This window comes from Protopterus annectens, chromosome 17.part0 (genome assembly GCF_019279795.1).
Source record: "Protopterus annectens isolate FY-2018-M chromosome 17.part0, PAN1.0, whole genome shotgun sequence".
NCBI lineage: Eukaryota > Metazoa > Chordata > Ceratodontiformes > Protopteridae > Protopterus > Protopterus annectens.
This window is the reverse complement of record NC_056751.1, coordinates 102,189,930-102,202,698: the sequence shown is the minus strand read 5'-3', so window position 1 is coordinate 102,202,698 and position 12,769 is coordinate 102,189,930. Positions and strand designations below refer to the sequence as shown.

Genomic DNA, 12,769 nt, shown 5'->3' with positions numbered 1-12,769 from the left:
TGCATCATCTTTACCCAGGATGTCCTCATGTACCTGATATCCTGATATAAAGCTGTCACATACCTAATCATCTTTGGTTATTTCATGTGCCCTTTCCAGTCAAAAGTGATATGCACTCCAAAGATACATCGTGCAAAATGGAAATGCCCAGGGAACTAGCCATGCTCTGCGGAAAACCTGTCTTCTGAGTTGTCTAAATAAAAAGACTGAAGGGAACAGAAGACATGGACAAGAAACTATGGAAAAAGAACTGATGTAAGACGGACTTATCTTAGAAGAGAAGGGTACAAGGGAGGCATCAGTTTGAGTGGACAGCAGAGAAGTTAATAGGATTATGTAATCTGCAAAATGGAGTTGCTCAGTAATTATTAAATATGTCATTTTGTGTACCACTGATTTGTTTTATGCTGTGTGTTAATTTGCAGGGAGTGTGGCTGGTGCTGGGGGTGTCACTGTAATGCCATTTACAAAATACTTATTTGAAAATGAGTTTTTCTGTCATTACCCTAAACGTGAAAGAAGGATTAGTGGCAAGATAATCCTGTCCTTGTGAAACAAAGAAAGGTTTTTGTATATCAAAACCTGAACTGTACAGACTCTCACTGCTGTCACTACAATCCAAAAGTATGCCTTCCAATGCATTTCACATGTGCAGAAACAAATAGTTCAAAAGGACACAGAGTCAGTTTTCTAAAAACTTCAGATCTCAGCCTGGAATCAGGGTCTACTGCGGTGGCAGTGGGAAAACTAAGATAAAGAATGCAGTTGCAGACCTATTTTAAAGTGTCAGCGTGGACAGTTTCTCCAAGTGTTTTTTTTTTTTAAATCTCCCATGGCATGTTGGTCATTAAGTTTTATGCCAAGGAATGTCCTGGCATACTGAGTTGGATTACTTGTCTGGTGTCCACATTGCCTGAAATGTTTCAGATGTCCTGCATTCTATAAGGTACTTCCAATGATCATAACAGTAACCAAGGGTATACCATAGGGATCCATGCTGGGAGTTCTGCTATTTGGGATATATCTGATTTCCAAATAAAAAAATAGGGAGCTCTAATTAACCAGATATGCAGATGCTTATAAACTGAGTTTTAAACTTGAATCTCCTTCTGTTATGCACAAGTTATAAAGTGAACTTATACATGTTAATAAAGTTAGCAGGTACCACACGAGAAGGTAGAGAAACCTGTGGATACAAATAACTAAATAATCCACAGTAATGATCCGAACATCCACAGGAATCAAGCACAGTGGTCCACGGATATAGATGGTAGAAGCAACAGATACAAAAATCCACAAACGTAGATATTAAAGGCAGCAAACAGCAACTTCAATGAGACGCGGAATAAACAGTAAAATCCAGAATTTATTATGTTATACATGTTAATAACTGATGCTCTGAAAACAGGCTAAACGTAATGCTAAAAATCCAATAATATTGCATTTGGCAAACAAACCCTTCACCAAGCATATATGATAGAAAACACCCCATTCCAAAATTAAGACGTTGTGAGAGATCTTGGAAGAGGGGTAGATGACTACCTTGCCTTTGATCAACATGTTCCCAACACTGATCAGGAAATACTTCTATCTTGGCAGTGCTGATTACAAAAGTTATTTCCTTTGTTCCCTTTGGGATGTATATTACTAAAAATATCAAGCAAATCATAAGACTCCAAATGTTTCTGACAAAAAAAAAAATCACAGACCTAAAGGACCTGAGTTACCAAGAGAGGCTGTAGGCCTCATCCATGTATTTAGTGCCCAATAGACTACATGGGGTAATCTGTGCTTTGCCTTCTGGCCACTAAGAATCTGGAAGCTATAGAACAGAACTTCTCCACAAATCAAACAGTTCAGCAAACACTAAACCAGATATCTGAACCTAATTCAGCAAACACTAGAACATAGATCTTAACATGCTTCAGAAAAATGACAGACCTCACTACACTGTGATTTGTTTTAAGAACTACCACTTCCCTGGAAAGTACAGTTGTGTACACTTATAAATGTAGATGTTTGAGTGCATCCTTGTTGCAGTCATTACATTTGGGTTATCTGCCTGCAGGTAGCCCTCGGCCGGCCTGAATATCAAAGTCTTGGATTCCTGCGTTGGATGCTGTCTCTTCTTCTATGACGTCAGGTCATCAGGGGTATAAAACATGCAGCCGACGCCATTACATCAGTTTTTGTTGCCCCAGATGTCAGGTGCCCCCATAATGGGAAGCAATTATATGTTAGGTTACACCTCCAACAAAAAGCAAATACACCAGAAAGTTCAAATACACCAAACAAGGAGGAAAGGTAGAGCGCCAAAAGAAGTCAGGGGGCTGGAGGGAGGATAACCAGGACTGCAACACTGAATACACTCTAACATCTACATTTATAAGTGTACACAACTGTACTATGTTCTTCGTGTTTCACTGTTGCAGTCATTATATTTGGGTTGATTCCCAAAGCTAAGGAAGGGAGGAGGAAGTTGGAGAGCATTAGGACCAGCTATTAAGCCCTGCAAAACTGCAGTGGCAAAACCAGCTCTGGGTTGAGAAAAAATAGGCATGTGGTAATGCTTGGTGAAGGTATGTACAGAGCGCCAGGTAGCAGCTTCTAGGATGTCCCTGGTAGGAACTCCTCTGAGAAAGGCTGTAGAGGGATTCAGTCCTGGTGGAATGTGGTCTAATCCCCTGTGGGGTAGGTTTTCCATGGTGCTTATAGCAGAAATGAATGCAATGGGCTATCCATTTAGAAATGGTTTGCTTTGAAATGGCCTTTCCCCTCTGCCCCTGCAGCAAAGCCAACTAGCAGCTGTTCAGATTTTCTGAGAGGCTTACTCCTATCCAGATAAAATCTAAGCTGTCTGTGCATGTCCAAAGAGTGCAGTATTCCTTCTCCTTTGTTTTGTGGATTCGGGAAAAAGGTAGGCAAATGAATGGACTGATTTAGGGCCACACTAGACACCACCTTGGGCATAAAGGAAGGACTGGTCCCGAGGGAAACCCTGTCTGCATGGAAGATAATGAAGGGCTCCACTGTCATGAGGGCCTGTAATTCAGACACTCTTCTTGCTGAAGTGATGGCTAGAAGGAAGGCTGTTTTCCAAGAAAGGAATTTCAACTCTGCAGTGGCAGCTGGTTCAAATGGAGGGAGAGTGAGCTTTTCCAATACAAAGTTAAAAGTCCCAAACTGGAGTAAGGGCTCGCCTGGGGGGGGGGTCTTCAATTTTTAGCCCCTCTGAGGAATTGCTTTAACAGGGGGTGAGAGAAGAGGGGTGGGTCCAGTATTATAATGTGCTGAAATGGTAGAGGCATGAATTTTAATTGACAAGAAGGATAGGCCATGTGGAGCATCTCTGTTAAGTATTGAAGAATATGAGGTAAGCTGGGCATTGTAGTGCCCACCCCCTGAGTCTGGCTCCAGGAACAGTATCTTTTCCACTTTTGACCACAGGATTTTCTAGTACTAGGTCTCCTTGCATCCAGAATGACATCTAGCACCTGCTTACTGAGGAATACTATTGAAGAGCTCAAGGAATTAGCCAGGCTGCAACGTTCAGGGTTTGAAGCTGAGGGTGCAGGATATGGCCCGCCTGCTGGGACAGCAGTGAAGGTGTATGAGGTAGATGCCATGGATCCAGCAGTATCATACTGTGCAAGAGGGGGTACCAGTGCTGGCGAAGCCAGTCTGGCGCAATTAGTATTGTCCTTGGTTTGTCCTGTTTGATCTTTAGCAGAACCTTCGAGAGGAGAGGCAGAGGAAGAAAGGCATAAACTGAGAGGCTTTCCCAGGTAAAGGACAGGGCATCCACTTTCCAAGCATGACTGTGGGGAGTTCCTTGTGCAGAATTTATCCAACTGGTAGTTCTGAGGGGAGGCAAACAGGTCTAGCTCTGAAATCCCCCATTTGTTCAATAGGTTGAATATTTTTGGCTCCAGTTTCCATTCGTGTGGGTCCATGAGATTTCTGCTTAGGTTGTCTGCCAGTGAGATTAGCTTGCCCGGCAGGAACTGAGCTTGTAGGTGCACTTGGTAGCTCAAGGCTGTGTTCCACAGAGCCATGGCTAGTCTGCAGAGAGGGTATGAGTGGGTTCCCCCCTGCTTGTTTATGTACCACATAACTGTGGTGTTGTCTGTCTTTACCAATAATTGTCCTAGAAGGATGTGGTCTTTGAAGGCTGTCAGGGAATTTTGTACAGCTAACAATTCTTTTTGGTTGATATGCAGGTGCATCTGACACTGGTTCCATTTGCCCTAAATGCAACGCCCTGCCAAGTGAGCCCTCCCATGCATAGTCTGATGCGTCTGTAGTCAGGGTTTGGGAGGCAGGAGGTAGGTTGAAAGGGAGCCCCTTGTTGAGGTGGCAGGCCTCTGCCCACAAAAGGAACTCTGTCTTTATACAAGAAATGATAGGAATCACTGATTTCAGGTCCTGAGAATGTTGACACCATAGGCTTTTCAGATACCGTTGTAGTTTCCTCATATGCAGTTTTGCATATCGAATTAGTGGAATGCAAGAGGCCATGAACCGCAGGTCTTGCAGGATTTTCCTTGCGGATAGCTGGGTCTTTGTGGCCAGTAGTTTGAAGTAGGCTGTCAAATAAACTTGTTTCTCTGGTATGAGGTAAGCCATCTGGGAAGTTGTGTTCAAGCTTGCTCCCAGGAATACAATTTGTTGGCAGGGTACTACATAAGATTTCTTTTCGTTTATGGTGTACCCCAGTGAGGTGAGAAGTTTCTTTACAAATGCCAAATGTTTTAATAGCATGTCCTGGCTTTCTGCCTGAATCAGACAATCGTCCAGGTATGGGTAATATTTGGATATTTCTCTGCATTAAATCTTGTAATTCTTTACGCTCAGCACAGTCAGGAATCAACATCATTTTCTGTTTAAGTAGTCCCATAATATGGTGTTGATACTTAACATATGTAACTGGCAGTTTAAGGCCCTAATGGCCAAAGTAGCAGAAGTGTATACCTTCCTACCCCATCTGTCCACGGCCCTGGAATCTCTATCAGAGGGAGTAGGGTTTTTGGCAGTAGTAGCCTTAATGCCTTTTGGTCCTTGGGAAATGGTCTCTGGAGCTGCAGTAGGATTCTTGAAGAGGAACTTGGGAGAGTCAAGTACTCTGTAATACCGGTCAGGTTTTCTGGGAGCTGGAGGTAAAGAGTCAGGGGTCAGGCTAGATTCCAAGAAGGCATCATCTACAATGTCCAGAACAGGAGGGATAGCTAAAGGCCTGTGCTGAGGGAGGAGTAAGAATTCCCTAAGCCTCTTTTTGGAGTCAGAGTAATCCTGGCTTTCCCAGTGAAATGCTCCCTAAGAGAATGCAAGGTTTCACCAAAAGAAAAATCTTCTGGAGGGGAAGCAAAGGGAATGGAATCCTTTGCATCAGAATCCTCATAGGTAGATAAGGGCAAATCCTGGTAATCAGAAGAAACAGAAATTTCAGAATCCTGATCAGAAGAAAATCAGTTCAAGGTCTCTTAGAGGAGGAAGGTTGGCTTCCCCTAATTAAAGTAATAAGGTCTTCAGCCATTCTTATTTGTTTTTTAGGCATATGGGCCTGACCATGTGGTTTAGACTTCAGTTTTCTAGGCGTGGGTCGAGTTTTAGGCCTTGAAGAAGATGGCGTCGGTTTGAAATGCAAGTCTGTAGGCCTGAATACACCCTCAGAAGCCGGTGCCTGCACAGCGGCTCCGGACCCATCCAAGGTAGAGACATCTGCAGGTTCCATAGTCGAAGAAGCATCTCACGGCATGCCGGACTGCGAATGGGTCTCAGCAGAGGCCTGCAAATCTCAAGTAGCGGGTATCAGGGGCTGCAAAAGCGCCTGAGTACCGGCGAACTGGCAACTAGCTTAATGGAAGCATCATCGGCAGTTTTGGACCTATGCGGCCTGTCTCTGTCTTTATCTTTACGATTTTTCGGAAAATCGGTAGTCGGATGGCTCACCGAAGAAATTTCTGGATAGTTAAACTGAGTACCAAAATAATTGGCTGCAAAAATAGACAGACGACGAATAGTTCGTGGGTTGAATAAAGCACAAAACTGACAGCGAGGGACGTCGTGGTCTGGGCCTAAGCAAGGAATGCAGTACGAATGAAAATCTTTATGAGGTATTTGCTTTCCACAGGTAATACAATTGTTAACTTTTACTGACATCGGTTAAGAGCAAGAAAAAGAATCCCCAATGGGGTACTTAGCTTTTTTGAACACTTCTGTTCTGAAACTCTAAAACGAAAATTTCAAGAGTCTGCCGACCGGCACTTGCGAACTGCTTCTGCTTCGGGCACCACGTGGCAAGAAAGACTGATGTAATGGCGTCAGCTGCATATTTTACACCCCTGATGATATGGAAGAGACAGCATCCGATGCAGGAATCTAAGAGTTTGATGTTTAGGCCAGCTGAGGACCACCTGCAAGCAGATAACCCAAATGTAATGACTGTAACAATGAAACATGAAGAACATCAAATGTCCCTCTCCACCTCAAGTAATGTGGCACAGTATCTTACTTTAAGAAGGAATTAAACAAGTAGGTGTAAATTCATAAATTCACTACAAGTATGAATGGCCTATTGTTCCTTGAAAAAGTAGCTAAGGTCTAATGGGTAATGGCAAGGCAAAAAAGGCCACATGGCCCAGCTCCCCTGTACATTCCACGAATATGATTCAATGAGAACATTCTAAAAAACGGAATGAAAAATGGCTACTTCTAAGCCCTGGATCTTACATTTACTAATTATTTATTTTGAATATTGATGAATCCATGCATTTAACACATTTAAGTAATCAATACTAATATTAATGATACTACCACAGGACTGCTACATATTACCAAATGTATCAGAGGATAGGAGCAGTAAAAATATATTCAATAAACCCAGGTTATGAAACCACTACTTCAAACCACAAAATGCTACCCTTATTCAGCCCTGGGATGATCTAAAGCCAATGCTAAACAGAAGCTGCTGCACAATTTAGAGATCCAACTATTGTGCCAGACATTTTAATACAGCAATCAAATGTTATGCATGAAGAAATCAATGAATATATAAATACCTCAGGCATCCGAGACTTTAGTGTACCAAGTGTCCTGTAAGAGCTTCTGAAGTCATGACCCCATTCAGAGATGCAATGAGCCTCATCTACTGCAATCAGAACTATGCCTGCAACAAAAATGTTCTGTTATGGACTACAGAAATGTATAACGTCTTGGCAAAATATAATGTAAAATGTATTTAATAACCATGGATTAAATATATCCATTTCATATCATTACACACTTTGCTGCATGCTCCTCTCTCACTTTTCTGATGTATCTGAATTTCAAGAAGAATAAACAAAAGGCAAACCACACACAGCATTATTATTACAAGGTAGTTTAGTTATGTTGCTTAATGTATGATGCTTTGTGCTTTAAACAACTTTAATGTGAGAAAATGATTATGATTTCAACTGAATGAGTAAGGCAAAATACTACTTTGCTATTTCAATTTAAAAGATTTTTCTAAAATTTAAACTTGCTGTGAATTAGAGCTCTAGGAAGTTATTTTCTGGGCTGCCAGCACCCAAAAATCTCGCATCTCATTAACTGAAGGCTGGTGATATGTCAAATGGTCCACAGCCCAGTTTATCAAACCAATTAAAAAAATAAGCAAGCATGCAGATAGAAAGATAAAAGCTGCATTGTTTTCCATGAAATGGACAAAGCAACATTATGACAGGTAGCAGAAAAACTCCTCCCTTTAGCTTGCAGAAAACTAAGCCAACTGTAGGCTGCTCAGTCCTTATCTTATGCAAAAAGATTTTTCACTGAAATGCATCCATATGAATGTCCATAGATAAGATACTTCAGAAAGCAACCAGGTTATTTTCTACAATTTTAAGAGGCATCACAATGTGTACTAAAGTTACAACCCGTACATGAAAAATTGGGAGGGGGGACTTAAATAATCAGAAAAAATCTCTGTGGACATACAGACATCTTAACTGCAATTTATATGTACCATACACACGGCGCAACTACATTTATTTTCCTACTTACATCACATCTATATTGAACTGGGAAAAAATTCACAATATAAAAAAAAATAAAATATTGGAACATACCTTGATGGGTCCCGATTTATGTATATCAGAACTGTGTACATTATATTACCACTGTGTGTATAATTAAGTAAACCATAAAGTACAGTCATTTCTTGCAGTGCTATATGTCAAGAGTACTTAAAACATCAAAGCTAAAAGCAAACCACCTGATTTCATATGCAAGCTGGGCAGAAGTGATTGACAAGGACAAAAAGGACACTTGAAAGTGATTTACTCCACTCAAAGAAAAGGAGCTAGGTATGTGTTATGGCAAGCTGAATCTGTGATAGTGCGCAAGGTTTACTAAGGTACCATAAATTTAGACTTTTTAAATAGCAACCAAATTCTGTGAATCACTGTATACTTCATTTTTTTCAGATCCTGAAACAAGCCAACAAATTAAACTGAAGCAGTACCCAAACTAAAGATCATACGCAAGGTCATAAAATGAAATGCAGAAGTCACATTCTGCTCCGATTTAACACATCGTGGCTGGGTTATTGTGTGTTGCTGTGTTATTTTCAGTTAAAATTTCAAACTTAAGTTTAAAAAATATAAAAGCCCCACTACAACAGCCATATTGCATGTACCTTTTTCTTCTAAAAGTTCCAAAAACTTTTAGTTTTGTACTCAATACTTGTCTTTGGGCATTTCTACTAGAATACGCTGCTTTTCCTGTTGCTGTGCTTCACATGGGAGACTTTTGCTTGCCTGCAACAAAGGAGGAATTTGGATACAAAATGCAAGTAAGGTTAATATAGTCTCTCTTATGAATTTCAGTGAAGACCACCACCAAAGGTCACCACTCAAATTCATATTTTTAAATGTTTTCATTTTGTAGTAGAAGGGAGATATGGAGGATGCAACCATACGCATATCTTGGCACAAAACTGGGAAAGACTAATTTACTGTAATGTTAATTATACCTATTAAACAAATTAACACAACAAACGTATTTTCCAGGTACTTTGGGTACAGTGCACAAAAGGGCTGTAGTACACCAGAATTTTCAGTTTATAATTCAAAGCCATAGGGTGCAGCAAAGGTGCCTTCCGTGCTGCTGGGGTACAAAAGTGCTGTGGTGCATTAGAGTTCTCAGGATGTGGTGCAAAGCCACAGCTTAACAGTACAGTTGTGTACACTTACCATAAATGTAGATGTTTGAGTGCATTCACTGTTGCAGTCATCACCTGTGGGTTATCCCTGCTGTGGTAGCCCTCAGTCGGCCCGAATACCAGAGTCCATGTTTTTGTGCGCCGGCTGCCATCGCCTGTAGTCTGACATCAGGTCATTAGTGCTATAAAGCAAGGCAGCTGATGTCATTACATCAAATTTTCTTGCCCTAACCCATCAGAAGCACAAAGGAAGAGAGAAAAGTGGTCCTGGTGGCAAGAAGACGTTAAAAGGGGGATGGAGGGAAACCAAGATTGCAACAGCGAATACACTCGAACATCTACATCTATGTAAGTGTACACAACTGTACTATGTTCTTCGTGTTTCACTGTTGCAGTCACCACCTGTGGAAGGATTCCCAAAGCTGAGGAAAGGGGTGGAAGGATAGGATGAGTCCTAGGAATGGGTCAGGAGGCCCTGCAGAATTGCAGAGGCAAATCATGCCCTAGACTCAGAAAAGAGAGGTAGGTGGTAATGCTTTGTAAAAGTATGGACAGAGATCCATGTGGCCACTTCCAAGATGTCCCTGGTAGGTACTCCTCTGAAGAAGGCAGTGGAAGTGGTGGTTGCCCTAGTGGAATGGGTACGGATAGACTTTGGGATGGGTTTCCCATGTAGTCTGTAGCAAAAATAGATACAGTGTGAAATCCATTTGGAAATAGTCTGTTTGGAGATAGGCTTCCCCTCTGCCCCTGGGGCAAAGCTTACAAGAAACTGGTATGTTTTTCTGAATGGCTTAGTATGGTCCAGATAGTATCCGAGTTGTCTGTGCATACTTAGTAAGTGTAGAATTCTTTCCCCCTTGTTTTGAGGGTTGGGAAAGATGGTGGGAAGGTTTGTGGCCTGGTTAAGGGTTGCATCAAATACCACCTTGGGCATAAAGGGGGGTAGTCCTCAGGGAGATTCTGGATGGAAAATGATGAAGGGCTCAACATCCATGAGAGCCTGAAGTTCCAAGACCCTTCTGGCTGAGGTAATAGCTAGTAGGAAGGCAGTCTTCCATGAGAGGTATTTCAATTCTGTAAGTGGCAGGTTCGAAAGGAGGTATGGTTAGTTTTTTCTAACACGTAATTCAGGTCTCAGGGAGGTGTCGGAGGCCTTCTGGGAGGCCTGATATTAGAAGCCTCTCTGAGGAATTGCTTAATCAAAGAATGAGAGAAGAGGGGTGGGTCTGAAACATAATGGGCAGAGATGGCCGAGGCATGGATTTTAATAGAGGAGAAAGACAGGCCACTATTGAGCAACTCTGCTAGATAATCCAGGATGAGAAGGATGGAAGGTTGGGAGTACTGCCCCCTTTTGATGGTTTCCAGGAGCAGAATATTTTCCATTTTCCTGCATATGATTTTCTTGTGCTGGGCCTTCTGGCCTCTGATGAAGTATGGGAACTGTTTGCTTAACAGGGACGCCTTGTTAGTTTTTTAGTGTATAAGCCATGCTGAAAGTTTGAGAGTCTGTAGGTCTGGTTGCAGTACCTTCCCCTCTTCTCCTGGGTCAAGTGGTCTGACATCAGGTGAACAAGCTTGGGGGCTGTAAGGTCAGACTGCATAATAAGGGGTACCAATGCTGTTTGGACCAATCTGGAGCAATGAGGATGTCCTTTGGTCTCTCCTCTCTTATTTTGATCAGAACCTTGGGAATAAGGGGCAGAGGAAGGTATGCGTACACAAAGCGGGAGCACCAGGGGAAGGTCAAGGCATCCACCTTCCATGCTAGGAGGTTATACTCCCCTGGTACAGAACTTGTGCAGCTGGTGATTGAGGTGCAAGGCAGAGAGGACCACTTCTGGGATCCCCCACTCCTGGGTGATTTGCAAAAAGATTTCTCTGCGGAGCTGCCATTCATGTGGTGTCCAGTATGTGGTCCGCCAGTGTGTTCTTGATCCCTGGTAAGTATTGGGCAATTAGGTGTAGCCCCATGGAGGTGGCTGTAAGCCAGAGACTCATGGCTAACCTGCACAGGGGGTAAGATTGGGTGCTCCCCCTGCTTGTTGATGTACCACATTACTGTGGTGTTGTCCGTTTTTATAAGGAGGACCCCTGGCCTGAGATGGGGTTGGAAGGAACCCTAGCTGATCACGTACCTCCTACCTTCTCCTGCATCCTTTGCACTGTCTCCCAACTCTATTTCTCCATTTTATTTTTCATCTCTACCTAAGAAATTGACTCTCTCAACTTCAAACTAAAATTTTCTAGTAACTCTATATTTTGCTTTTAAACTACTTAATTATTTCTGTCTCACATTTTATATACCTGTACTGAAGAAATTTGATAGTCTCTGTTTTCACCTTTTGAACTTACTGAAAAGATAGCCCAAATGCCTGTTTTAGTTGCGTCTTAAATTCCCTATGTAATTATGAATGCCTGTTTTAGTTGAATCTCAAATTACCTATGTACTTTGACCTGTACTGTAGAAATTTGATAGTCTCTGTATTCACCTTTTTGAACTTACTGAAGGGAAAGCCTATATCCCTGTTTTACTTGTGTCTTAATTCCCTATGTAATTTTAAATGCCTGTTTTAGTTGTGTTTTAAATTACCTATGTACTTTGAATGTATTTTTGTTATTATGCATTAGATAGTGGAGCTTTTCTCCTCGGGCCTCCACTGAAAATGGACATGTATCCAGTTGGACTAGCCCGGTTAACAAATGTAAAATAAATAAAAATAAAATAAAATAAAAAAGTCAGAGTCTTTTGCACTACCATCATTTCTTTCTGGTTGATGTGCAAGTGAAGTTGCTGGGCATTCCAAAGAACTTGGGTACACCTGCCTGTTAGGCGAGTGCCCCAAGCAATGTCTGAGGCGTCGGTGGTGATGGTCTGACCGGAAGGGCGGAGGATGAATGGAAGACCCTTGTTCATGGCACAGGCCTCTGCCCACTAGAGAAATTCAGCCTTTACAGAAGGGATCAGAGGGACAGTAGTCTCTAGGGACTGAGAATGCTGACACCAAAGGTTCTTTAAGTACCAATGAAGTTTTCTCATGTGAAGTCTGGTGAGAGGGATGAGAAGGATGCAAGATGTCATGTATCCCAGGGCTTGCAGTACCTTCCTCGCAGTGAGGTGACTTCTGGAAGCCAGCTGGGTGAAGTAGAGAGGCAGGAAGCTCTGCTTTTCTGGGGACAAAAAGGCAATTTGGCTAGCTGTGTCTAGCACAGCTCCCAGGAAAACAATTTTTCTGGTGGGGTTTTGCTTTGATTTTTTTTCTTGTTGATGGTGAACCCTAGGGAAGTTAGGAGTGATTTGACAAAGAGAAGGCCCTGGAGCAACTTTTCTTTCCACTCTGCCTGAATGAGGGAGTCGTCCAGGTAAGGGTAAATTCTGTATATTTCTCTGTCTGCAGAATGCTAAAGCCGGGGCCAAGCATTTGCTGAATACTCTGGGAGCAGTAGATAAGCCAAAGGGAAGTGCAGAGAACTGAAAGTGTTGATAGCTTGCTCTGAAGTACAGGAATTTTCTGCATGATTCCCTGCTGGGGATGTGGAGGTAGGCATCTTTTAGGTCTAGTG

The 12,769-nt window shown here is 42.3% G+C and overlaps 1 protein-coding gene across 1 annotated transcript in view; it reads right to left on the bottom strand.

Annotated features, from left to right (window-relative positions):
* The window catches only part of WRN (WRN RecQ like helicase), a 2,579,924-nt gene that overhangs the window by 1,697,956 nt on the left and 869,199 nt on the right, over positions 1–12,769 (bottom strand). Inside the window, 1 exon segment of the mRNA XM_044059154.1 lies at positions 7,059–7,165. Within this exon segment, the coding sequence (XP_043915089.1) occupies positions 7,059–7,165 (107 nt within the window).